Source organism: Lontra canadensis, unplaced genomic scaffold, assembly GCF_010015895.1.
Source record: "Lontra canadensis isolate GAN:19392208 unplaced genomic scaffold, GSC_riverotter_1.0 scaffold8, whole genome shotgun sequence".
Lineage (NCBI taxonomy): Eukaryota > Metazoa > Chordata > Mammalia > Carnivora > Mustelidae > Lontra > Lontra canadensis.
In genome coordinates this window covers 16,611,160-16,636,354 of record NW_022631002.1, presented here as the reverse complement: position 1 = coordinate 16,636,354, position 25,195 = coordinate 16,611,160, and the positions used below count along the sequence as shown (strand labels likewise).

Here is a 25,195-nt window from a genome sequence, read left to right as displayed (position 1 = left end):
AGGTAACGAAATGGAGTGACATCGGCAGCCCTGTCATCCCATTTATTAAAGAAATGGTAAGAAAAGATACAAGCAGGAAAAACACCAACCATCCTTTCACGTCAGGCTGAACGAAGCACAGTGATTTCTCCCCTTTCTCCCCCCACCCCCCACCCCAATTCCCATCCACGTCAGTTTAAATTTTGAGGTTCTTTGATCAGAGTACTAGTGGAGAGGAGTTAGATGAGCGGTGGAGCCTTGATTCTGGCCTCCTCTAAGTCCCAGGAGAAGGAAGTTGCAGGCCCAGTCAATCAAGCAGACATTGTATTTGGTGGGTCTTTGACGTGGTTGCCCACCTCCCTGTTCTGTGTTCAAGCCCCCAGGGAAAGGTATGGCAGTAGAGGATGACCAGGTCCAAGCTGCCCAGGTCAGAGCTGCTGAAGCATGGTCCGTTCACCAATGCAACATTTCTAGAGAGCAGTGAGCTGATTCTCCAGTGGTGAGCAGAGGACTACATATGAACTGGGACCTGCAGGCCAATGTATCCCTGAGGAAAAGTCCACGTGAACAATTCAAGAAACTAGTTAAGAAACAAGGGGCAGAAAGCTGTGGGACAAATGCACAGCAGGCTTCTGGAGGGCTGGAGATCCTTTCTCTAAAGGGCAGGATCAGTCCCACCTGTAGTAGTCCATCTCCCACACAGAACATTTCACCTTCAGTCAAAGCAGAGGAAAAAGATGGCTCATCTGAACTTGAGCCCAGCTATGTACTTCAGATGATAGCTCCACATCTACCCTTTTACTTGTAACACAGCCCCTGCCCAGAACCACGGTGCTTGAAAACCAAAGTGGTCCTGGAGAGAAAACAGTGTTTAAGGGGGTAACATTCCATTTGGGTACATTGCAGCCATTGGACCCCCTGGTCTGGGGAAAGCAGCTGGGTTTGTGCCAGGGAGGCTCCCCACTCTAGGAAATGGGACCAAAGTCTTGCTCACAGGGCCATTCATCCTTGGAAAGGAAGATGGGTTTAGACCCAGGGTCCCAGTTGGCCTTGCAAAAGGACCTGGGTTGATACCCACAGGGCCTGCTGGAGAAGAGCCCAGCGGCCCAGGAGCTGACCTGGGGAAATTAACCTGACCAGGTCCTAATGGGCCAGTAGACCTTGGGAAGGCAGCCGGACTTGGACCCTGTAAGCCACTGGCCCTTGGGAAGTTAGCTGGGTTGGGGCCTAGTGGCCCAGAGGTTCTTGGGAAAATTGCTGGGCTTGAGCCCTGGAGGCCAGCAGACCTCTGGAAGGTAGATGGATTTGAAGCCAATGTGCCAGAGGACTGAGAGAAGGAAACTGGATTCAGCCCCCCTGAACCTGTCCCTCTTGGAAAGGGATTAGCATTTACCCCCATGGGGCCAGCTGGCCTTGAAAAATGAGCTGAATTAGGACCTAGGGGGCCAGGAGCTCTGGACATGGGAGACGGGTTTGGCCCTGGAAGGCCAATTCCCCGAGAGACAGGACCCGAGTTTGGGCCTATGGGTCCAGGTACTCTTGCCATAGAGGATGGGCTTGTGCCCATGTTTCCAGAAGCCTGTGAGAAAGCAGCTGAATTTGCTCCTAAAAGACCTGCTGCTCTTAGAATGGGGGCAAGATCTAGGCCTTGAGGTCCAGCCATTCTTAAGTTAAGACCAGATCCTGTGCCCAGGAGGCCACCTGCTCTGGTATCCATATTAGGGCCTGGGCCCAGGCCACCTGCCCTTGGGTTGGGTCCAAGGCCTGGGCCCAGGCCACCAGCCCTTGGGCTGGGCCCAAGACCTGGGCCTGGAAACATACCCGACCTCGGGGCAGGGTTTGTACTAACAAACCCTGACCTCAGATTAGGACTTGGTCCTGGACCCAGGCCAACGGGCCTAGGATTAGGAGGACCATTCCCAGAAGTCAACAGGACACCTGCTCTCAGGTTGGGCCCAGACCCAGGGCCCACAGGGCCGCCACTTCTGGGGTCAGGACCTGTTCCCAGGAGACCACCGGACCTTGGATTAGACATAGGACCTGGCCCTGGAAGACCCCCTAACCTTGGGTTAGACAGAGGCCCTGGACCTGGAAGAGCCCCTGCCCTAGGGTTTAGGGATGGCCCTGGGCCTGGGCCCAAGAGGCCACCAGGCCTTGGGAAAGAAACTGCACCTGCACCAGCGGGATTCATCCCTCTTGGAAAAGAAGCCATGCTTGGGTCACGAGCACCAGCAGGGAAAGGTGCTGGATTTGAAGCCAATGAGCCTGATGAGGTTGGAAAAGGCGATGGGTTCCTTGGAAATGGGGCCAGATTTCCACCAAGAGAACTGGATGCCATAAGGAAGGGATCAGAATTCATGCCTAGCGGGTGGCCTGTGTTCAAAACAGGACCACCCTGTGGTCCCAGGGAACCGTCGAGCCGTCCTCGAGGTGGCAACTGAGCACGAGTCCAAGGAGTTGGCCGCTCTCTAGGGAAAATCCGGGGTTCTTTCATACTTTCTTGGGGACGTTGGTGATAATGGGTTTGGGGCGAGTTTTGAAAAGGATCTTGTTTTTGATGAGTGCTGTCACCAGGTACCGGGTGCCAGTCTTGCAGCCAAGCTCATCAGAGTCCTGCTCCCCAGGAGTGTGTTTGACAAGGACAGCAAAAGGTTTCTCCAGATGGATGATTTTTCCATACAGGATATGATGCCCCACGATCAGCACAGGGATTCCCTTTGGCAGAACAAGAATGAAATGCCTGAGGTTCAGGGCAAGGTCATAACACTCAGGTGCCTTCTAGAGAAGCTCTTGGCGAGCAATACTGGCACCTCCACTCCCTGGCATGACTCTACTGTTTAAGAGCCATATCAACCACCCTCCTACCCTTTTTACTCTTTCTAGCCCCAGGTAAGAGAGTTTCCGCTTTTTAGAACTGTGATTTTTCCAGATTCCCCAAAGCTAAGTTTCCCTGCTATTGCAGGGGTTGGTGGGGGGAGAAGCAGAGAGCTTAGATTAGCTAGACCTCGAATAACAAACCTGAGGGCAGTCCTCACTCTGGGTCCTGGGAGCACCACCTTGGTGTAGCTTGCTTTCCTGAGGCATTAGGCAGGGAAAGAAAAGTCCCCTCACCTCAGTGGTGTAATGTAGGTCTCCCAGGAGGTTTCCAGCTAATCCAGTGCTGTAGCGAGCCTCGATCTCCCCCTGTAGCTCCATCAGCACCCATTCTGCCAGGCCTCCAGCCCCAGCACTGCAAGCAAAGGGCTGGCGGTTACAATATTTTTGAGGGGTGAAGGATGAATAGTGTCCTACACCACCATTCAATGCCCAAAGGAACTCCTTGCTGAGCACAAGTTCTTGGGAAATTAGGCAGTGCTAGGCACTGAACTACAGATGAAATGCAAGGATGTGTGCAATGCACCTGAGGACCCTGATTCTTCCAGGAAAATGTCAAACCTACACAACCCTAATCATTCGAGCTAAACAAAAAAGTCTCAAAATGTACTCACCTGGAAATAACAATTTGCACCATGAGCTTTCCGTCTTTAAAAAGCAACTGAAAGTAAGCTGTAGAGGAAAAAAAAATTTAGGATAATAATAATGATAGCTAATATTTATCATGTACTGTGTGTGAAGCAGTTTTCTAAGTGCTTTAGACAGATTTTATTTCATTTCCCTAAAAATGTTTTAAGTAGTACATGTTTTTTTGACACTGATACAACTGATACAACATTGCTTAAGATCACCACGGGTCAATAATGCTATGGAAAGTAAGGTCATGTACATATTAGTCAACGAGCCAGAACTTGAACATAAAACGTAACACTATAGCCCACACTGCTGACCACTATGCTAATCTGCCTTTCTCAAGAATGTTCTATTTTCTATTCTACATGTTAAAAAAAAAACAAAAACACACTAAAGAATTTGGGGCACCTGGGTGGCTCAGTGGGTTTTAAGCCTCTGCCTTCGGCTCAGGTCATGATCTCAGGGTCCTGGGATCGAGACCCGCATCAGGCTCTCTGCTTAGCGGGAAGCCTGCTTCTCCCTCTCTCTGCCTGCCTCTCTGCCTACTTGTGATCTCTGTCAAATAAATAAAATCTTTAAAAACAAAACAAAAAACCAAATTCATTTAGATTTTACTTTTCCCTTTGGTATTATAAAAATACGAATTTCATGTCTAACACTCTAGTTGTCTTTCAAGGTTCAAGGGACCTCCTTTAACAAAAGCCAATTAGCAAAAAAGTCCATCAAGCAACTTTGGTGAATGGTAAGCAGCTATCTAACATGACTCTCATTATATGCCTTGACTATCTTTCACTGAGGTATACCCGGACACTCAATCAACTTTCATTTTATGCAACAGTACCACCTGGTGGCAAGTTTGTGGTACTCTAAACGAATGGTTAAAATGATTATTTTTTGCCCGAGACAACTGGCTTCACTTGTCTTTCTAGGAACGGTGGATTCACAGGGGCCTGAGGGATGGGGGATCTAAACTACACGTTCTGTGTAAGTGTTTCCAATAAATCAATGGAACTCAGTGGAAAGTTATTAGTCTAATGTCTGCCAATTGTAGCACTGTATGTTAATAGGTGTAATTGTGCACAAGCTTAGCAAACACTGGATTAAAAAGTTAAACAGGTTTCTTGACTGATAATGTTAACCTTCATTTTGGATTTCTAGGGAAAAGTATATTGGCTTACAGGACAGCAGAACTTCTCTATTCTTGAGCACCAAACATCCCTTGAGAACACAAGGTCAGTCAATTCACCGGTCTTCAAATTCAAATATAAACAGTAGCTAAAACCTGCAGAATTTTTATTGTGAATCAGATGCTGTACAGGTCTAAGAACCTAGGCCACCTGTCTTTATCTATACTCATAATCAATACGTTCCCAAAAGAAAACCTACGCTCCCAAAAGAAAACCAAGCACTAGTGAGAAGTACATCAAAGCATCAGGCAGGCACTGCAGACAGGAGAGCTGGTTGGAAGCGCAATGGTGGATCAAGAAGGCATCTGTAAGTCAGACGTTTTGAGAATAAATATGGGGGCTCAAGGGCAAAGGTCTTGAGATAAGGAGTCCCTACAATACCATCAACTGAACCAAAAGTACTTTTAAAATTCTTCTAAGGTTTCTTGAAAAAAGGATTACAATTTAAAATCAGAAGACTTAAAGTCAGGTTCCAGCCTGTACGTGTAGACCTTTTCATTGTGTCATCATACGCAAGTCACTTAATGACCATGGGGCTAACACCTAGATTATCTGACTCATCAAACTACTGTGAAGACCACGTATATGCAAAATGGTTTAAAGACAGCAGCTATTTTTTTTTTTTAGAGAATGGAAAAAGCAAATTGGTATTTCCACACTATAATTTTGACTATAATTTAGAGAATGGTAGGTATGTTTTAGCCATGAATCAAAAAAACCTCAGTAACTAGAAACTGAAGTTGGAAAGTTTCTAAAGGTTAACAAATGCATACAGACTAAAGGGTTCTTATAACTAAGCTCCTGATGACTGATAATGCACTAAATGTTTCTTGATGGATATAGTTATAGTAATACATAGGTAGTTTCTGAGAAGCAATTAAGTGTTCACACAGATAAACAAGTTCTATGAAGACCATGACAGGGAAGGAAATCAATCTCTAAGGCCTTTGGAAACACGTCTGAGAGGAGTACCTATAGACTGTTTAAGGGCGATGCAGAGATATTTTCAGTGCATTCCACATTTCCTGGACAGCTTCCTGTTGGAACAGGAATTCACAACAGTGGCCCAAGGGGGCAAAGGAAAACAGATGTCTGATAGCTGGATCAGAAGCGCTTTACCCACTTATATAGGAGGCCCTGCCTCAGAAGATCTCTCGATACTGGCAAATATCTAGGAATGCTCCTGAAAATACAAATTCTGGGGCCTACACATTCACCATTCTGCTGCTGTCCCTAGTCAGAGTGGTCAAACCTACGCTAGTCCCACTGGGAAGCTGCAGATGTGAACACAAATGAAGTTTAGACCCACGTGTAAGGGTCTAGCTCACAGGAACTTGTAGACTGGCCTGGCTACATTTATGTACATGGGAGTGTATTTACTGAGTTAGTAAAAAAGAGCAGAAGGCATTCTTTTAGCAAATCTTAAAATTCCACTTTAGGGGTGCCTGGGTGGGGCAGTTAAATGTCTAGCTCAGGTCATGATCTCAGGATTGTGAGACTGAGCCCCATGTTCAGCACAGAATCTACTTGAGTCTCTCTTCCGAAAAAAAAAATTCTCTCTTCCTCTCTGCCCCTCCCACTCATGCATGCATGCTCTCTCAAACAAATCTTCAAAATTCTATTTTAATGCCTTAAAATAGGCTATCACCTGAATTTTATTATTCCTTTTCTTGCTCCTTGGGATAACTACTCTAGGCAACTGTTCTCAGGGCCAGAATAGGTAGGTATACCTGGGTACTTCATTGAGAATACACTTGATGGCGGTGACAGGGAATGTGTATTTCACTTAATGTGGAGTTGACTAAAAAGAATCTGGTAACATGCAGCCCAATCTGTCCCTATACTCTTGTCAGTAGGAAAACGAAGTGGTGGAGTAGCGCATAATACAAATCAAATCCTATTAATAATAATAAATGTAACGTTATAGTTCCTATAAAACAAAAAAGAATCCTAAGTCTTCAGTCTCAACTAAGTCCAACAATGAAAACAAGTAGAACAATTTCTACATGTTTGTTCTAAGATATTGCTTGTACAAAAATTGCAGATTTATTAAAAACATGTGAAGACACAGCCTGAAAAATAGTCTATCAAACCATGAAACTAAAAGGAGTCAATGGAAGAGTTTGCTTAGCACCTCTCTCAAGAGTCTGGAGTTTAATCCCAGATTTGGTGATGACCAACTTCTCTACAGTTAAAGAACACTAACTCTAGGCTGACAGTATGTGTAACTGTACAGCCAAGGAAAAATTTTAGCAATGTCACTTTTTGAAAGACATTTAATTCACTGTACTTCAGAGTGGAGTCTCACCAGCCATAACTAATGTAGACCTGGAGCAATGGAAGTGGGGGAAAAACCCCCAAACTTCTTTCTCCTGAAATGATTTCAACTCCTTCCACCCCAATCTGTCAAAAAAAGGAGGACATTTTTTCCTGCTTAATTTTTCTGGGCCTTCACATCACCAAATAAACAATACAGTTTTATAGTCTTAACTTAGTCAAAAGCAAACTTTTCCTAAAGTACTTTCTATATCCTAATTAACACTCAATATTTTCCTGTTTAAAAAAAAGTCTTTTCTGGGGCTTCAAAATTTGTAGAAACAGCTTGCTCCAGATCATCCTGTCTTAAGACATGGAGGTCCTGCATAAAGTCAACACACTAATGCTTCTCAGGACAGTGGTCCAAGTAACTTTAAGACCCCAAACAAACTATAGCACAGCAAAAGAATCAGCATTTCAAAACCAAACCAGAGTCACAATGGAACCTACCCAAAATTCAAAAGGCTGAAGTGGGAACTGTATCAATCTGGGACATACCTTATTTAACTGTCCTTTGACTTCTACCTCTGTTTTGAATTTAGTTACTATTATAGTTATTATGAAAAACCTGAAAAAAATCCTGAAAAAAATCAGAGTACAAACACAATTTGAGATGAAAAACCCAGGCAGAGCATTATAATACAAAAAGTTTCATTTCTACCACAGCTAAACTTCTGTGGACACTTAACCTGATTTTCTCCTTTCATCGTTGAGAACAACTTTAATGATGTACGCACTCTTACTCCCATTTTACAGATGAGGAAACATGCACTAAAGGTTAGGTAACTGGTCACATACCTAGGAAGTGGGATGGGAACCTTAACCCCTCCATAATATGGCATCTCCAGCAGTCCTCTCCCACAGCCCCTCAAACACATTTCTGTATAACTTCTGATTACAAAGATCAGCCTTTCTCATTTCTACAAAATGGCATGTAAGTAACCTATACAACCAGCAGCCAAAGTACCTATTGCATCTGTGGGGTAGGCAGTCAAAAACAAGACTTTTTATCATATTCAATTGATGAGATTTAGATCTTTGAAATCTCTAGGGATCTACTCAACGTCATCTTCAAGATTCAAAACCAAGTATAAGGCAAAATAAACCAAAAGAACAGAGAACATTCTTTGTCACTGATTCATTTTAATCTTCAACAAAATTCAGTCTCTTAGAATTTGCTTTCTGCATTGTTAAATGTTGAACTGTTAAAAGAGTAGTAACGTCTTACAACAGAATTAATGAGCAATGATCCTCATAATGGTAACTGCACCCAAAATATAATGTGGCAGAAGTACAGTATGGATCCAATTAAATAGAACATATACAGCTTTTACCCAAACAAGTAGACTCAATGGTGATTAAAAATAAATTTTACTAGAGCTTAGTAGCTTATAAATTTTCATTATGACCTTTCATCTTGTATTTTCTTAAGATAGCAAATAAAGGGGTTAACTTTACAATTCTTAACATAAAAATTCATTTTTTATTTAAAAAAATTAAACACATGACAAAAAGTTTTCACATTGCTAGACCCACACTTAGCATTTACTGAGCTGTTTTTCAGTCCCAGGGTCGGTTGTTTAGGTATACAGTGAGAGCTCAACTTGTCAGACCTGGATTCTGTTACTTAGCCTATGTGTGGCATGGGATTAATAATCTAACCTTTTAAGTTTCACTTTCCCCACCAATAAACTGGGCATAAGAAAGAAACTATCCCAAAGGGTTGTTGTGGAAACTTAATGAGGTTATGAATGGAAAGTCCTCAGTGTAGTGCCTAAAACATGGTAAGACTTTAGGATCAAACTACTTATTACTGGAGGGGAACATGGCATTTTCTTAGTATATGTTCAAGAGTTATCTAAATTCTATACTGAATAATTACTTTAATGTTTATAGTGCATTAAACCTTCCTACAAAAGCAGCAGGTTATCAGAGTAAAACCAGGTTTACATGATGGGAGAACAATTCAAACATGACAGTCAAGTTTCACCAAACTGCTTCAAGTTCTGAAAGTTTTCTTCTCTTTTCTCTAAAGACGACTATATTTCTATGTGCCTTTCCATCAAATGAACAATTCAGGAAATTTTCATATACAAATGAATCAGATTATTTTTATTAGCAGTGTTATTGTGGTTTGTTACTCAAGGGGATGGTCTAAGTTTCAAAGGGAAAATCTTGTCTCCTGACAGGCATATGTCATTAAGTACTAAAATTCTGGTTCCAAATGAGAAGCTTGCTCCCCTCCAAAAAGGGGCTATGGAGGGTAGGTGGAAATGAATGCTTCCAAACTTTTCATTAGTGAAGAGTGTGTTCAAAAACATGTGTGGATACTATGCATACACGTGATACTTTCCCATCACATTTTAGGATTCCCATGATGCGGGGAATCAATTACTGGTATTTGCAGACAATGGGTGGAAAAGATGGCTTCAGTCGATCTGAGTTACTCCAGTTTTCTCCATCTTCTGCTACTCTGCAGCCCCATCTCAACCCTTCCTTCTCTTACTGCGATGACCCCCTATCTTCCCCAAAGCTCCTCCTTCCTAGCCCGGCTTGAGGTCTCACAGTATCCTGGATTCTCCTCCCACCGACCCCCATCTTCTCCACCCTCTCCCCCGGCCCCCTCCCATCCCTTCATTTGGAGCTACAAACACTTCCTATGTCTAGTCCCGCCCACTTTCTGGGACTTCTCAATCCGCTTCCCCTCTCTTCCCCAACCCCCTCCAATTCACCCCAGACTTTCGCTGGGACCTCCTACCAATCTATTTAACCCTTTCTCCTACCTCCCAAGGAAACTATTCTTTAAACTGCATTCCTCCACACCCCTCAAACCGTCCACCCTCCTCCCAAAGATTACTCTTTAAACGTTCTTCTACACCCTCACTCTCCAAATCGTTCCGTTCCCTCCTCAATCTCAAGTACTTAGCGCCTCCAGAACCCGAACCGACCCCACTCGTTAGTCTCTCACTCCGCCCACAAAAGAACCTCGATCACTCTTCCTCCTAACCACCTTCCCAATTATCTCTCCCAGCAGCTTACCCCCGCGACTTAAAATGTCCCCTCGAACAAACCTCACATTCCTACACCCCCAGGCCCCCCCCTCTAAGTCCCCTCTCTGATATTCCCGCTATTTTCTGGGTTCCAGTTCTACCACATTCCCGCACACCTCACGTTCTGGACTCCCTCCCCACCCGGGGAAGAGCCCCTTCCCGCACGTACCTCGAGGTTCCGGCCCGCGCCGCCCCCTTCTCGGTCCTCCGCCCGCGCTCGGCCACCCTTTCCGCCCTTCTCACGCTCCGCCCCTCTCACTCCCTTCCTTCCCTCCGCCTTCCGTCTATACACCGCTCCCTTCCCCCACAATTCCTGGCCCTCCCACCCCGGGGGCCCCTCTGGAATAGCCCCCACCTCTCCGCGGCTCTCCGCCTCCCCTCCCCCTTCCCGGCCGCCCCTCCCCCGCCCGCCGCTCCCCGCCCCTCGACTCGCCATTCTTCTCCTCGAGCCGAGCGCCCCACCCGGCCCCAGCTCCCTAGCTCCCACTCCCTCGCACCCTCATCCCCATCCCCGACTCAGCCCTCGCTCCCCGCGGCCTCCCGCGCCCCCCGCCCGCGGCCTGACCTGCAATGGCGGCCGCCGAGCGCGGCGCCGCGCGGCCAACGGGCGACAACCGAACCTCCCGCCGCCGTCGCCGCCGCCGCGAGCACTGCCTGCGCACTTCCGGCCTTGCGCTGCAAGCACTTCCGGGGCAGAGCACGCGAGGGCGCGCGCACGTGGGGCCGCGGCTGAGAGAGGCGAGTCCCCATCCGTAGGTAGGTGAGTTGGGGAAGGGGTATGGGAAGCTTTTGGGAGATAAAGGAATTTGATGGGGTGCGGCCTGCCCTAGGCCGACGCCGGTGGAGCTCGAAGTTCCCCCTGTGCGGAGGCCTGATGGAGGCTACTCCTTAGATTCCCAGAGAGGGAAGGGGCGGCGGAGTTGAAGCGCGCGCTTCAGACGCCCTTTTAGTCGGGCCGGGCCGGGCCAAACGCGTCTGCTCTGCCCACGGCTTCCTAACCTTGAAGGAAGAGTGAGGGCCGAACCAGAGTCGGCCCTTATCTTCGTCGTGTGTGTGTGTGCGGTGTCAGGGAGGGGATAGTTGACAGATGCCAGACTAAGTCCCGTTGCTTCCTTTCCTTGAGGGGCTCTTGGTTCTGCCTGCCCCGTCAGCCTCACTTCACTACTTTAGCTTGAGTCTGTAATTTAAAAACTTAACGTGCTGTAAAGTTAGGGAGAAGTGTTTGCTAAAATGCAGATGCCTAGTCCTCCTCCCCCACCCCCATTCTCCCCCAACCAAGAGATTGGAACTCTGGAGCTGTGGAGTGGGACCCAGAATCCTGCATTTAAAAAAACAAAACAAAACATTTTTCCAGATGATTTTGATGGAGTTCTGCGGCCCTGATATCGAGAGACTTATTTAGGCTGTCAATATTTCTTCTTGAGAGTGTTAATGGTGTTTACCCTCCTCTTCACACCCCACCCCCGCCAAGAAACCTCACACACAAAAGAGAAAGGAGTATCTTAGTTTCTGCCTCGAATACAACTGGTCAGCACGATGTGCCTCCCTTCCTTTAAGTGTGCACTCCCAATTAGAGAACGAGGTTATTTTCAGTTTTAGGTCACCCCTCTTTCCCAGAGTACTTTCTTCAGGTAATTGGCAGGATTAAGAGTCTGGAACATGCTCTATATGTTGATCTTTTCATTTTTAGCTGAAGCATCCTGTGCTTCTGGGGATGGTTTCATAGATTCTTGTGTGGGATGTGAAAACATCATTGTTTAGCTATTTAGAAGTGAACCTCAGTGAGATACAATTGGACTCTTCCATCCAGCACGGTGATAATAATAAATAATACACGTGAGATGCTGCTGTTAACACTAAGAAGAAACAATACATGTGACGTACTGCTGTTAACATTTAACAATAATGACTCTTTCCCCCCCCCCCACAGGAATGGGTGAATTTAAGGTCCATCGAGTACGTTTCTTTAATTATATTCCATCAGGGATCCGCTGCGTGGCTTACAATAACCAGTCAAACAGATTGGCTGTTTCTCGAACAGATGGCACTGTGGAAATTTATAACTTGTCAGCAAACTACTTTCAGGAGAAAGTAAGTCATTTGGAAGCCTGAGTCGGTGTTGCTGAGTTAATTTTCTTAAGTTCAGTCTACATCTCATATGTCTTTTGTATTCAAAGAGATCAAAAGAAAGTGACTCTCTCTGGAGTTGTTTAGAACTATGTAACTTGTGTAGTTAATATGCAGTCTCTTGTCTGAGCTCAAAGTTTCGAGCTGTGTAATGTCAGAAAGATACTATCTAGGGGTTGTGGTGGCTCACTGTCATCTGGAAACAGATTTGCTGGATCTTTTGGGCACAACAAAAAAGGAAGCTGCTGGGGTGCCTGGGTGGCTCAGTCAGTTAACCGCCTGCTTTCGGCTCAGTGCTGGGATCAAGCCCCACATCAGGCTCCGTGCTCAGCAGGAAGCTTGCTTCTCCCTCTCCCACTGCCCCTGCTTGTGTTCCCTCTCGCTAGCTGTCTTTCTCTCTGTGTCAAATAAATTAATAAAATCTTAAAAAAAAAAAAAAAAAGTGGAGGGGGGAAGCTGTTAGGACCATTGCTTTATATCTGTCTCTGCACCACTGCAACTTTGGTAAGGTGGCATTTCCTGCTGGTGTTGTCAGTACCCATTTCATTGTCAATTCAGAAAAAACCATAAAACATCTTAGTATCAAACTTTCTGGTGACTTGATGGTAGGAAGATGGATTTCTAAGTTCATCTGTCTGAGAGAATGTAGATCTAAATGCCTATATGTGGGATTAAAGAGGAAAATACTGTTTGGGTGTATGCAGAGGGCTGTTACAGCAGCATATTTTTCAAAGGCATTGATTACTGATTTCGGGTGCAACAATATAATTCATTTCACATTTATTGTGTTATGCATCCTAGGCACTGAATGGATGGCTGTGAACGGAGAGATAGATGAATTCAGTGCCCAGCAGCCTAGTACTTGGAATTTAGGCATTCTGCAGTTGTTTCTAAATGAGTGAGTGGCAAGTATTAGGCATTATGACAAGTGTCAGAGGCCCTACCTTGAAGGAGCTCAATGTCCGGTGGGGGAAATACGAGTATACAGTTTCCAAACAGTAGGTGAATGTTATGGTAAAGCTAAGCACCGACATAGAATCTTAGTGGAGCATTGCCTTACTCTGATGATGTGGGTTTAGGAATCCTGAAAAGGGATGACTTAATGGAGTTGACCCTGGAAGAACCAAAAGAGTTAAAAAATTGGTCATCACCCCAAATAGGCCAGATTCTATACTATGAAAAATGTGCTATGCTACTTGCTTGTTGCACTCTGGGTATTTCTTGTCATTATGATGATTAAAATTATATAATAGTTCATATGTTTGTTTAATGTTTTTCTTCCCCACTAAACTTCAAATTGAGACTATGTCACTGATATTGATAACTGTATTCCCATCATTTAGTAAGGGCCTAGTACAGAGCCACTCCTGAGTTAATACTTGTTTAAAGAGTATTTCAGTCATTCTTTACTGAGTGTCTCTTATTTTTTTTTAACTCTTTTTTCAATAGTAATCAATTCATTCTAATCTTTTGCTTTTTTCATAGTCCCTTCCCTACTATTGTTAACAATAGAGAGGAAAAATTGTACCTATTCAGTCCCTTTCGTGCTGAGCAGATTTAAGAATAAAATGTCTTCATATGTATAAAAACTTTTTTTTTAAAGATTTTGTTTATTTAGAGGCACCTGGGTGGCTCAGTGGGTTAGGCCTCTGCCTTCAGCTCGGGTCATGATCTTGGGGTCCTGGGATCAAGCCCCATGTCCGGCTCTCTGCTCGGCGGGGAGCCTGCTTCCCCCTCTCTGATTTGACAGATAGAGAAAGATCACAGGTAGGCAGAGAGGCAGGCAGAAGGAGAGGGGGAAGCAGGCTCCCTGGTCGAGCGGAGAGCCCGATGCGGGGCTTGATCCCAGGACCCCGAGACCATGACCTGAGCCGAAGGTAGAGGCTTAACCCACTGAGCCACCCAGGCACCCCAACTCTGAAAACTCTTTTAAGTGTTAAGAAAACACTTAGAAATCCGAGACTTGAATGAAGTACTGGATTGAGCTACATTGTTTATTATTTTTAAATTTTTTATTTTAAAAGTTTATTCCTTTTTTTTTTTTTTTAATTTAGTAATCTCTACATCCACCCAATGTGGGGCTTAAATTCACGACCTTGAAATCAAGAGTCTCATGCTCTTCTGACTGAGTCAGCCAGGTGCCCTCAGTTATTTAAAAAAAATTTTAGGGGTGCCTGAGTGCCTGTCTGCTTTTGGCTCAGGTCATGATCCCAGGATGCTGGGATCGAATCCCACATTGAGCTCCCTGCTCAGCGGGAAGCCTGCTTCTCCCTTTCCTACTCCTCCTGCTTGTGTTCCCTTTCTCGCTATCTCTCTCTCTCTCTCTGTTAAATAAATAAAATCTTAAAAAAAATTTTTAATGGTAAAATTGACACTATAAACAGCATGAATTTAAAGTATATACATTGGGGCGCCTGGGTTGCTCAGTTGGTTAAGCATCTGCCTTGGCCGAGGTTGCGATCCTGAAGTTCCAGCGTGGAGCCCCTCATTGGGCTCCCTGCTCAGTAGAGGAGTCCGCTTTTCCCTCTCCCTCTACTCCTTACCCTGGCTCGTCCTCTCTCTCCCTGTCTCTCTCAAATAAATAAAATCTTAAAAAAAAAAAAAAGTATATACATTGATAACTTTGACATACATAAACCTTCGAAACCATCACCCAGTCAAGATAGTTACATATATTTTTTAATTGGATATGTCAAATAGAGTTGTATACAAACTTTATTTTACTGGAAAGGTTTTGCAGAAAAATTCTTAGAGAAACAAAACCAACTGTATAGGTAACTAAAATTTGAATCTAAAAACTGAAAATCTCAATTAATATGATCTGATAGAATAAGACCCCACACTAGTTATTTCTAGAGAAGTGTTTTAATTACTACCTTGTTGCCTATGACCACTCAGTGCTGCTAGCTGATTAATTGATGGTGGGTTGACAAGTTATGATGTTTCTGTAGTTTTTTCCAGGTCATGAGTCTCGGGCTACAGAAGCTCTGTGTTGGGCAAAAGGACAGCGACTCTTTAGTGCTGGACTCAATGGAGAAATTATTGAGTATGATTTGCAGGCGTTAAACATCAAGTATGCCGTGGATGCCTTTGGAGGACCCATTTGGAGCATGGCTGTCAGTCCCCATGGTTCTCAGCTTTTGGTCAGTAAGCAAGTATTGGTAATTTTAAAGATTTTATTTCTCAGTAATCTCTGTGACCCAGCCTGGGGCTTGAATTCACAACCCTGAAATCAAGAGTCCCACGCTTTACCGACTGAGCCAGCCAGGTGCCCCAACTGTTGGTAATTTTAAGCAAGATTTCTCTTGCTTAAAGTTTCTTCTCTGTGTTCACAGGAGGATAAAGTCAAATCATACTATGATGTGTAACAACTCCAATCTGATGTAGATTCCAGCAGTCCCAATAAAAGATTGGAGTTGATACTGAGCGTTAAAAATCACTTGTCCTTTTGCATCCTTTCTGCTGCTACTTTGGACCTCATTTTTTTTTTTAAGATTTTTTATTTATTTATTAGAGAGAGAGAGAGAGAGATCACAAGTAGTCAGAGCAGCAGGCAGAGAGAGAAGGGGAAGCAGGCTCCCTGCTGAGCAGAGAGCCCAATGCGGGGCTCGATCCCAGGACCCTAGGATTATGACCTGAGCCAAAGACAGAGGCTTAACCCACTGAGCCACCCAGGTGCCCCTACTTTGGACCTCATTTATTCATTTATGAAATGAGAGGCTTAGTTTGGTTCAGCATTTCTAAACTTTAGTTGGAATTGGGAGCTGTGGAGACTGTTTTTTGTTGTCTTGTGCTTTATGTTTTATGGTATATATCATTTGAGAATATGGCATGTTAACGTGAGATCCCTCCATAGATTCACAACACACTAGTGTCTGTTAAAAGTTCTGGGAAGTCCTTCCACAAGTTAACTTATGGAACTATGTTTTGCCACAGTGTTTCTCAAAAATTGTTTGAGTACAGACTGAGAAGACATGCCCCCCCGCCCCCGCTGTTATTAAAATGTGTGCTTCTAGATACTTCATTTTCTGGGATAAGTCTATGATTCTTGTTTGATTTGCACTGATTTATAAAATATCTTGATGTGTCTCTATTTAGATTGTATAGTTAATGGGTCTTTTATTTAGGCCATGGGTCTCTAGAAGATATGTGCTGTGAAAATCCTACTTCTTTTCCATGTTCTCTACAGGAATTGGGTCACTGATTAGCCTGTTTTCTAGCTGGGATGTGAAGGCTGCCAGGAATACACTATCAGTTTCTTGGTACCAATAAGTTTTTTCTTCTCTCACATAGTATTTTTCTCTTTCACAGCAAGTGACAGCTTTAGGGAAGGACTGTTTATATTTATATTTAGACAAAATGCTTGTCTTCTCTGTTTTCTACTTCTCTAATAGGTTGGCTGTGAAGACGGATCTGTGAAGCTGTTTCAAATCACTCCAGACAAAATCCAGTTTGAAAGAAATTTTGATCGGCAGAAAAGTAAGGGTCATTTTTGGTGGGGCAATGAGTGGCCTTAAGAAGTTAGGTTTCTGTGCTGCTGGGATAGGCTGTTTTCCCATGCATCCAAGTAATATTTTATCCATATGCTGACTTATCTGAATATAGGATCTGTGCTCAAAGCTGTCCCTCACTCAGGCTTTCTTTATCCTGTAGCATAGTTATGATCACCTGCTTTTGTATTACAGAAAACTAGAGATCCAAAATAGGAAAGCCAGTGTTTTGTATAAGTCACTTGGTTAATTCTCACTTATTTTCATTTTGAAGTTGTAATGTTGTACATAAAGTCTTAAAACTGGAATTTTTAAACAATTATCTATGTTCCACTTAGACCAGTTGACACTGACTTCTAGGGCAGGGGTTGGCAAACTTTTTCTGTAAAGATAGCAGGTAGTAAGTAGTTTAGGTTTTGCCTTCCATATACTCTTGTCAACTCTCATTCCATAAAAGTAGCCGTAGATAGTAGTTAAACAAATAGGTATGGCTCTGCTTTGGTAAAACTTATTTATGAAAACGATTAGTGGGCCTCATTTGGCTGTTGGACCATAGCTTGCTGACTCTTCTAGAGAATAGTACCTGTCCTATGTATTCTGTGTCCATTAGTAATATTGATTATCTGCTAGTCTGATTCCCTCTGTTTTGTTTTATTTATTTATTTATGAAGGTTTTATTTTTAAGTAGTCTCCACACCTATCATGGGGCTCAAACCTACAGCCTCAGGAGTCACATGCTCCACTAACTGAGCCAGCCAGGTGTGGGTCTTTCATCTTTTTTTTTTTAATAAGATTTACTTATTAAACCGCATGAGCAGAGGGAAGGGCAGAAGGAAAGAGAATCTCAAGCAGACTTCCTGCTGATCAGGGAGCCTGACATAGGGCTTGATCTCACGAACCCAAGATCATGACCTGAGCCAAAAATTAAGAGTCTGACACAACCAACTAAGCCACCCAGGTGCCCCTTGGGTGGTCTTTTTTTTTTTTTTCCCCTTTAAATATTTTATTTATTTGATAGATCACAAGTAGGCAGAGAGGCAGGCAGAGAGAGAGGAAGAAGCAGGCTCCCTGCTGAGCAGAGAGCCCGATGTGGGGCTCAATCCCAGGACCCCAGGACCTCGACCCGAGCTGAAGGCAGAGGCTTTAACCCATTGAGCCACCCAGGCGCCCCTCTTTTTTAATTACAAAAATGATATAATGCTTATTCACAATTTGTGTGTTTAGCCAAGTGTGAAAGAGAAAATAAGTATCTCTTCTGTTCCATAAGCAGTAGTAGATTTTGGAAGTAATCTTGTATATTTGTATGAACAACTACACGGGAGTGCTTGTGTTTGTTTTTTCACTTGGTGTAGCACAGATATCCTTCCATATTAATCATGCCAGTCTGCATGGCATTCCATTTTATTGTGTTCCATAATTTATTTAACCAAACTCCCTATAATCAGGGCAGCTATGCATATTCCAGTATACATATTTCTGAACACTCCTGCTAGTGTTTCTCCTTGATTAATTTCCAGTGCAATTGCTGAGCCAAATGTGCACCTTTAAATTTTATTAGGTTAGTGACAGATCATCCTCAAAAAGTTGTGTTTCTTTACACTCCTTTCAACCATTTCTACATTGTTAAAGTAATATTCTTCATATACTTTGTTATGGTTCCAAGGTAGAGTTGTTCCTCATCTATTATGAAACATTATAAAACGTTCTTAACAGGAGTGTAGTAGATGAGAGCTAAGATTGTAGAACACTAGCCCTGTAGATAGTGGTCAAAGGAGAACTCAGGTACCTTTTACTGTATATTTATGTGTATGTCCCTCTCTTTTTCTTGTACAACTCCTAAGGTCGCATCCTGAGTCTCAGCTGGCATCCCTCTGGTACCCACGTTGCAGCTGGCTCCATAGACTACATTAGTGTGTTTGATGTCAAATCAGGTGACTGTTTTTCTAAGTTCGTTTGGGTTTTGGGTCTTGTTTGTCAGATTCGCATTGGTGGTTTCCAAAACCTTAAGCCTTTGTGCTTTCAGTTACCTTTAGGGCCTAACATCTCATTAACTTTGTGAGAATGTTAGCCATGAATTTCACTCCTTTCTTGGATTGCTACTGCTGGTTTTGGGGGAATCCTGGTTATTCGATGGGATATGTATGTTTTATCTACTAAGAATTCACCCTTGAGCAATATGACATTTACTACAAATGACCAGTTAGAATACCTATTTATATATACCAGATCTTGGTAAAAGTAGATGCCTCTCTTTGAGGAACATAAGGTCTTAGTGGCATAATTGGTGAGGCATGAGATCAGAAAGGTAGAGAACCATATACTTTCTTAATTCTTGGCCTATAGAATTGGCTTATGGAATACTTCAGTGATGAGTTCAACTTGTTAGGTGGGCCCATCTGTATGCCCATCCAAAGATGGGAAGTAAAAACAGGTCAGGTTTGTCTCATTTTTCTTTTTCCTCCATGTTTAAACAAATTTTTTATTGTTACCTGTTATACATGCATAGGCAAAGGACTCCTTTTGGGCTGTTAGAAAGAAGCAGGAGTCCCCCAATATCCCTTCTCTCACTCCTCAAAGATAACCATCTATAACTTTTAGCTAATTTCTCTGGTGTTTCTGGTGTGTGTATATATATATATGTATATACATACATACATACACATACACACATGTATGTATGTATGTTATCGGTCTTACTGATTCATCCTCAAATTTTTCCAGTTGTATAAATTAGGTTCGGATAGATCTGATTTTCTTTCTACCACTTTTATCTTGAATGATTCTCTCCCCAGAGCCTTCTGACCTCCAGTCTAGTGTACCAGTTTCTGGTCCTGCTGTACCTCTGTAGGTCTTGAACCCTGATTTCTGTCATTCCGTGGATCTCCTTTGCTTCTCTCTCAGGTAGAATCCCCTGTTCCATTCAGTTTCCTGGTTTATTCCTTTGTTTGGTAGATCATGAAAAGGGGTTCATGAGAAAGAGTTCTAGGTCAGAAATTATTTTTCCTTAGAACTTCAGTTTCGAGTATTATCATAAAATCTGATGCCATTCTGGAAGATCTTTTGTATAGGTTTTTGGTTTGTTTTTCCAAGGAGCTTTTAGGATCTTACTTAATGTTCTGAAATGTAATAATTAGGTTTCTTGATGTGTGGATCCATTAATATCAATTGTATTAGATACTTGGTGGATTATTTTATTTTATTGTTTTAAAGATTTTATTTATTTATTTGACAGGCAGAGATCACAAGTAGGCAGAGGGAGAGGAGGACCCAGGCCCCCTGCCGAGCAGAGAGCCCAAAGTGGGGCTCGATCCCAGGACCCCGGAATCATACTTGAGCCGAAGGCAGAGGCCTTAACCCACTGAGCCGCCCAGGTGCCCCATTGGTAGATTATTTTAATAAAAAAACCCAGTTTTCAGTTCTTAGAGAAAAATTTTTTTTTTTTTTTGAGAAATTTTTTTTAAAGATTTTATTTATTTGACAGAGCACAAAGAGGGGGAACAGCAGGCTCCCCACTGAGCAAGAAGCTGACGTGGGGTTAGATCCCAGGACCTTGGGATCATGACCTGAGCCAAAGGCAGATACTTAATCAACTGAGCCACCCGGGTGCTCCCCCGCCCAACTTTTTAAAAGATTTATTTGCTTTTTTTAGAGAGAGAGGGTCGATGGGAGGGCCATAGGGAGAAAGAGTCCTAAGTTGACTCTTGAGCTGAGTGCAGAGCCTAATACAGGGCTCGATCCCAGGACCTGAGCCGAAATGAAGGGTTAGATGCTTAACCAACTGCACCATCTAGGTGCCCCTCAGCTCTGGAGAAAATTCTTAAATTATTTAGTAAAGGAGTTTCTCTATTTTCTCTTTCTGAAATTTTACTATTTGGATGTTGGCTCTTTAATATTCTTGTCTTTTTCCCCCCTTCTTATTTTTCATATCTTTGACTTTTTATTCTGCTTCCTGGTAGTTTATCTTTATTTTTATCTTTTACTTATTTATTTAGATTTTATTATTATTTTTAAATATTTTATTTATTTATTTGAGAGAGAGAGCATGAGTGAGAGAGCATGAACAAGAGAGCACCAGCAGAGGGGGCAGGAGAGGGAGAAGCAGACTCCCCGCTGAGCAGGGAGCCCGGTGTGGGGCTCAGCCCCAGGCCCCAGGATCATGACCTGAGCTGAAGGCAGCCCCTTAACTGGCTGAGCCACTCAGCCTCACGGAATGAGGTGAGCCCTAGATACTATTTTTTTAAGCAGTTGCTACACCCGGTGTGGGGCTCGAACTCAAAACCTTCAGGATCAAGATCAAGAGTCACATGTTCCACCGACTGCGCATGCCAGGCATCCCTTGTCTTTATCTGTAAATCCTGTTAACTGAGCTTTTCATTTCTGCCATTTTCAGAGTTCTTGTTTGTTTCCTGAGGGTTCTTTTTTATAGCATTCTTTCCTTGTATGTGGACTTTTCTTTCTGAGGTTATTCAGGATATTTGTCAGGTGTTCTTCACTCTGGCTGTTTTCTCCCTGGTATTTATTTTTTTCTGGTAGTCTCCCTGGCCTCTGCCTTTCATATTCAGGCTTTGCGCACGTGTCTCTGATTACCTTCCTTACCACGTGAGTAGAGCTGATTGCTCATGGGCTTCACTGAAGGATGATTTGGCTGGAGTCTTATTTTGGGAAACCTCCAAAGACATTGGCTTTTTTATCTTTTTTCTTGGGCTGGTCATATTTCCCAAAAATGTCCTGGTGATAGTAAGCTTGGGCATCAGCATTCTGAGAAGAAAACTGGTGTTCTCAATGTTCAGTTAATATATTTTCACTTTATCTATTTTCCGTATAGTAATCCCACCCTCAGTTGTGCCTGATCTCTCTCTTCGGAGAATGAATCTCCATTCTTACTCGAGGTGAAGTTTGGGAGTTGCGTGGCTTTTCAGTTAGCAGATAGTTACCTGAAAGATCTATAAGTTTGTTTTTTTTAATTTTTTATTTATTTACTTTAAAGAGAGCATGAGAGGGGAGAGGGTCAGAGGGACAAGCAGACTCCCTGCTGAGCAGGGAGCCTGATGGAGGGACTCGATCCCAGAACTCTAGGATCATGACCTGAGCTGAAGGCAGTCGATTAACCACCTGAGCCACCCAGGCGCCCCAGATCTATAAGTTTCTTAAACATAGTTTCAACCAATTTCTCTTTTTAGTTCCACTTTCACTTCTTTTTCCAATTTCCACTTTCACTTCTTTTCATCACAGTTCCTGAGTCTTCTGAGGATTTCATGGTATAGATCAACTGGCTTCTTGGTTTTATGACTGTTGACTTGAGACTTAGTTTCAGGGCTCTGGTATGTCAGTAACTACTCTATTTCCTTTTTCATTCCCAACATTTTGTCAACTGTTGTCTTCCCTCCCTTTTTTCTGGGGCTTTAGAAAAGAGTCAAGTGTAATAGACGTTGCTTTTAGGCAGTTTTAAGTGAAGTCCCAAATGTCTCCTTTCAGTTGCACCTCTTCCCCCTGCCAGTTTCAGTCTCCAACCACCCCTCCCCTTTCTCCCCCACAGTCTTTAGGTAACCATTTTTGTGTTCTGAGACTGAGTTCACCATGACTACTATTTAGTGGTTGTTTATGGTCTGTGCTTAGGCAGCTAACTTAATAGATGCCTACCACAGGCGGGTTTTGAAGACAAAAGAAGTAAGTACTATTCAAATTTGGGCTTTTCTTATTTTTCAGGGAGCGCTGTTCATAAGATGCTGGTGGATAGGCAGTATATGGGTGTGTCTAAGCGGAAGTGTATCATATGGGGTGTGGCCTTCTTGTCTGATGGCACTGTCATAAGTGTGGACTCTGCTGGGAAGGTGCAGTTCTGGGACTCAGCTACTGGGACGCTTGTGAAGAACCATCTCATTGCAAATGCTGATGTGCAGTCCATTGCGGTATCTGATGTGAGTATGGTCCCTGTTTGGAGCAGTTCCTCTACAGCCTGGGGGCGAACAGAGAGGGCCACGTCAGTGATGTGGCACAATGTTCCCTAATCCTCAATGTTTTATGGAGGAAGATGAGTTTAGAAAAATGCATCTGAAACCCACATAATTTCTTTGAACCCTCTTATTCTCCTAACAGTTAGTTAGAGGATATCCTCTAGAATATTAGTTAGCAAAGAAGTTTTCTTCAGATACTCCCCACCCCCAGTTAATCCAGTCTGATTTAGATAGGCCACAAGTACCCTGGAAGAATTTTGAGAAGTGCTATTTTTTACTCTTTGTGTAACTCTTCTGCTTCCTGTCTTAGGAAATTAGGAAATAATTTTATAGTGATTTTGAAAAAATTAAATTTCTCCTTTTTTAATACGACTTTAGCAGACTTGTGTTGAAAATGTGTGCCTTTTCTATTTTGGTAACATGAATTCTTAATTAGAAACCTTGGGGTATTTCAGCACTGGGGCATGGAAAGTGACTTTGAGATTTGCTGACTAGATCCTTTATTCTTAGTCATCTTAGTTTGAGACTTGTTTGCTCTCTTAAGTGTGGATATGCAGTCTAGTGTAGAGATCAGTCATGCTTGCTTTTCTTGCTTATAAGTTGTTTCTATTCCACTTACAGGTTTTCCATGAGAACAGTTTGATGGGTATTAAAGTCTTGTGAAACATTTAGATGTCCCATGTAACTATAATGAAGAATAAGTTGAAATAAGTAGGAGAAATTTTCCTTTTTTTTTTGAAGATGTTATTTATTTATTAGCACGAACTGGCGAAACAGAGGGGGAGGGAGAGAGGAAGAAGCAGACTCCCCACTGAATGCAGGGCCCAATACAAGACCAATTCCAGGACTCCAAGATCATGACCTGAGCCAAAGTCAGTAGATTAACCAACTTAGCCACTTAGGCACCTCAAGAAATTTTCCTTTTAATGTAGAGTTTTAAAAAAGAGAGGCGGGTGCCTGAGTGGCTTAGTTGGTTAAGCGTCTGCCTTCGTTCAGGTCATGATCTCAGGGTCCTGGGATTAAGCCCTGCATTGGGCTCCCTGCTCAGCAGGGAGCCTGCTTCTCTCTCCCTCTGCCTGCCACTCCCCGTGCTTGTTCTCTCTCTCTCTCAAATAAATAAAATCTTTAAAAAGAAAAAAAAAGGAAGAGGCAGATTTTGTAGTGTTTGCAGCATTTGTAGATACTTACATGTTTAATAGTTTCTGTATATATAGTTTTGGTCGTATTTATATTCACAGTATCTGAGAAGATTAAAAATGCTAATGGTAATTTTTAGAGAGGAAAGTTGTAGGGAGCAGGTAGGGGGCAGGCTTAATTTGTGCTCTGTGCTATTTTATACTGTCTGGTCCTTCTTTACCATGTGCTTGTAATGACGATATTGTATTGCATCTTAGATACAAATGGTTGTAGGACATGCCATAGTTTTGTTATCATGGTAAAGAAGAAACCGTACGAATTAAACTATGACAGTGCTTTTTTTAAATGTAAAAGTTACAAACTATTATAATATAAACTGGCAGTATGTTATTTTATTTTATTTTCTTTTTTAAAGATTTTATTTATTGGGATGCCTGGGTAACTCAGTCATTTAAGCATCTGCCTCGTGCTCAGGTCATGATCCCAGGGTCCTGGGACTGAGGCCTGCATTGGGTTCCCTGCTCAGAGGGGAGCCTGCTTCTCCCTCTACCTCTGCTTCCCATTTGTGCTCTGTCTCTGACAAATAAGTAAATAAGATCTTTAAAAAAAAAAAAAAGATTTATTTATTTGAGACAGAGTGAGAGCATGAGAGAGAGACAGAGAGCATGAGCTGGGGGAGGGGCAGAGGAAGAGGGAGAAGGAGACTCCTCACTGAACAGGGAGCCCAACTTGAGGCTCAATCCCAGGACCCTGGGATCATGATATGAACCAAAGGCAGACTTAACCGACTGAGCCACTCAAGCGCCTCTACGATTTTTCTTTTTAAGAGATTTTATTTATTTGACAGAGACGGAACACAGGCATAGGGAGTGGGAGAGGGAGAAGCAGGCTTTCCTGCCAAGCAGGGATCCTGCTACAGGGCTCAATCCCAGGACCCTGGGATCATGACCGGAGCTGAAGGCAAACGCTTAACAACTTATCCACCCAGGTGCCCCTACAATGTTTTATTTTGTTTTTGTTGTTTTTTGTTTTTTAATTTATTTGAGAGAGAGAGAACACGAGAGGGGAGAAGGTCAGAGGGAGAAGCGGGGAGAGCCAGGTGCCTGATGGGGGACTCGATCCTAGAACCCTGGGATCATGACCTGAGCCAAAGGCAGTGGCCTAACCGACTGAGCCACCCAAGTGTCCCTACAATTTTTTTTTTTAAGTATAGTATTTATATTTTATTTATTGAAGAGGTCCTTGAGACTTAAGCATAAATTTTTGTTATATCATTTCTGTGCATATATAACAAGGAAGTTATAAGTGACATAAAGTGAGTAAGATATTCCTAATACTTTTTCACATGCACAAGTGGACTCTGATTCACTTTTTAACTTGGTCATCAGTGTCTGTGTTTCCCACACATGCCTCCCAGCCAGCCATGCTGCTCCACTATAGTCCCAAGA

General features: G+C 43.2%; 3 protein-coding genes across 5 annotated transcripts in view; 1 reads left to right on the top strand and 2 right to left on the bottom strand.

The window, feature by feature from the left end:
* Window positions 1–27: 27 nt before the first annotated feature.
* On the bottom strand, window positions 28–2,530 carry DERPC (DERPC proline and glycine rich nuclear protein). Its single transcript, XM_032854100.1, has one exon. The coding sequence runs from the start codon at window positions 2,471–2,473 to the stop codon at window positions 851–853; it is 1,623 nt and encodes a 540-aa protein (XP_032709991.1). The 5' UTR covers window positions 2,474–2,530; the 3' UTR covers window positions 28–850.
* On the bottom strand, window positions 2,444–10,658 carry CHTF8 (chromosome transmission fidelity factor 8). Its single transcript, XM_032854101.1, has 4 exons — window positions 10,605–10,658; window positions 3,468–3,525; window positions 3,091–3,208; window positions 2,444–2,694 (listed from the first exon to the last, which is right to left on the bottom strand). The coding sequence occupies exons 2-4, from the start codon at window positions 3,488–3,490 to the stop codon at window positions 2,470–2,472; spliced, it is 366 nt and encodes a 121-aa protein (XP_032709992.1). The 5' UTR covers window positions 3,491–3,525; window positions 10,605–10,658; the 3' UTR covers window positions 2,444–2,469.
* Window positions 10,659–10,672: 14 nt separating this feature from the next.
* The window catches only part of UTP4 (UTP4 small subunit processome component), a 35,265-nt gene continuing 20,742 nt past the window's right edge, over window positions 10,673–25,195 (top strand). The window contains exons 1-6 of one of the 3 annotated variants that reach the window (XM_032854086.1): window positions 10,673–10,795; window positions 11,970–12,130; window positions 15,118–15,309; window positions 16,561–16,645; window positions 18,498–18,587; window positions 22,363–22,574. In XM_032854086.1, the coding sequence (XP_032709977.1) occupies window positions 11,972–12,130; window positions 15,118–15,309; window positions 16,561–16,645; window positions 18,498–18,587; window positions 22,363–22,574 (738 nt within the window). In that variant the 5' untranslated portion in view covers window positions 10,673–10,795; window positions 11,970–11,971. Of the gene's footprint in view, window positions 10,800–11,969; window positions 12,131–15,117; window positions 15,310–16,560; window positions 16,646–18,497; window positions 18,588–22,362; window positions 22,575–25,195 lie in introns of those variants that run through there. The other 2 variants (XM_032854087.1, XM_032854088.1) reach the window with 2 other exon arrangements.

What these genes read in the sequence shown, in the direction of transcription:
- CHTF8 (XM_032854101.1), bottom strand. Translation starts at nt 3,490, where the DNA reads ATGGTGCAAATTGTTATTTCCAG. An exon ending in GTGCAAATTGTTATTTCCAG is followed by an intron (nt 3,209 to 3,467) that starts GTGAGTACATTT and finishes CTTTGCTTGCAG; the next exon opens with TGCTGGGGCTGGAGGCCTGG. An exon ending in ACCTACATTACACCACTGAG is followed by an intron (nt 2,695 to 3,090) that starts GTGAGGGGACTT and finishes GTTCTGCCAAAG; the next exon opens with GGAATCCCTGTGCTGATCGT.
- DERPC (XM_032854100.1), bottom strand. Translation starts at nt 2,473, where the DNA reads ATGAAAGAACCCCGGATTTTCCCTAGAGAGCGGCCAACTCCTTGGACT.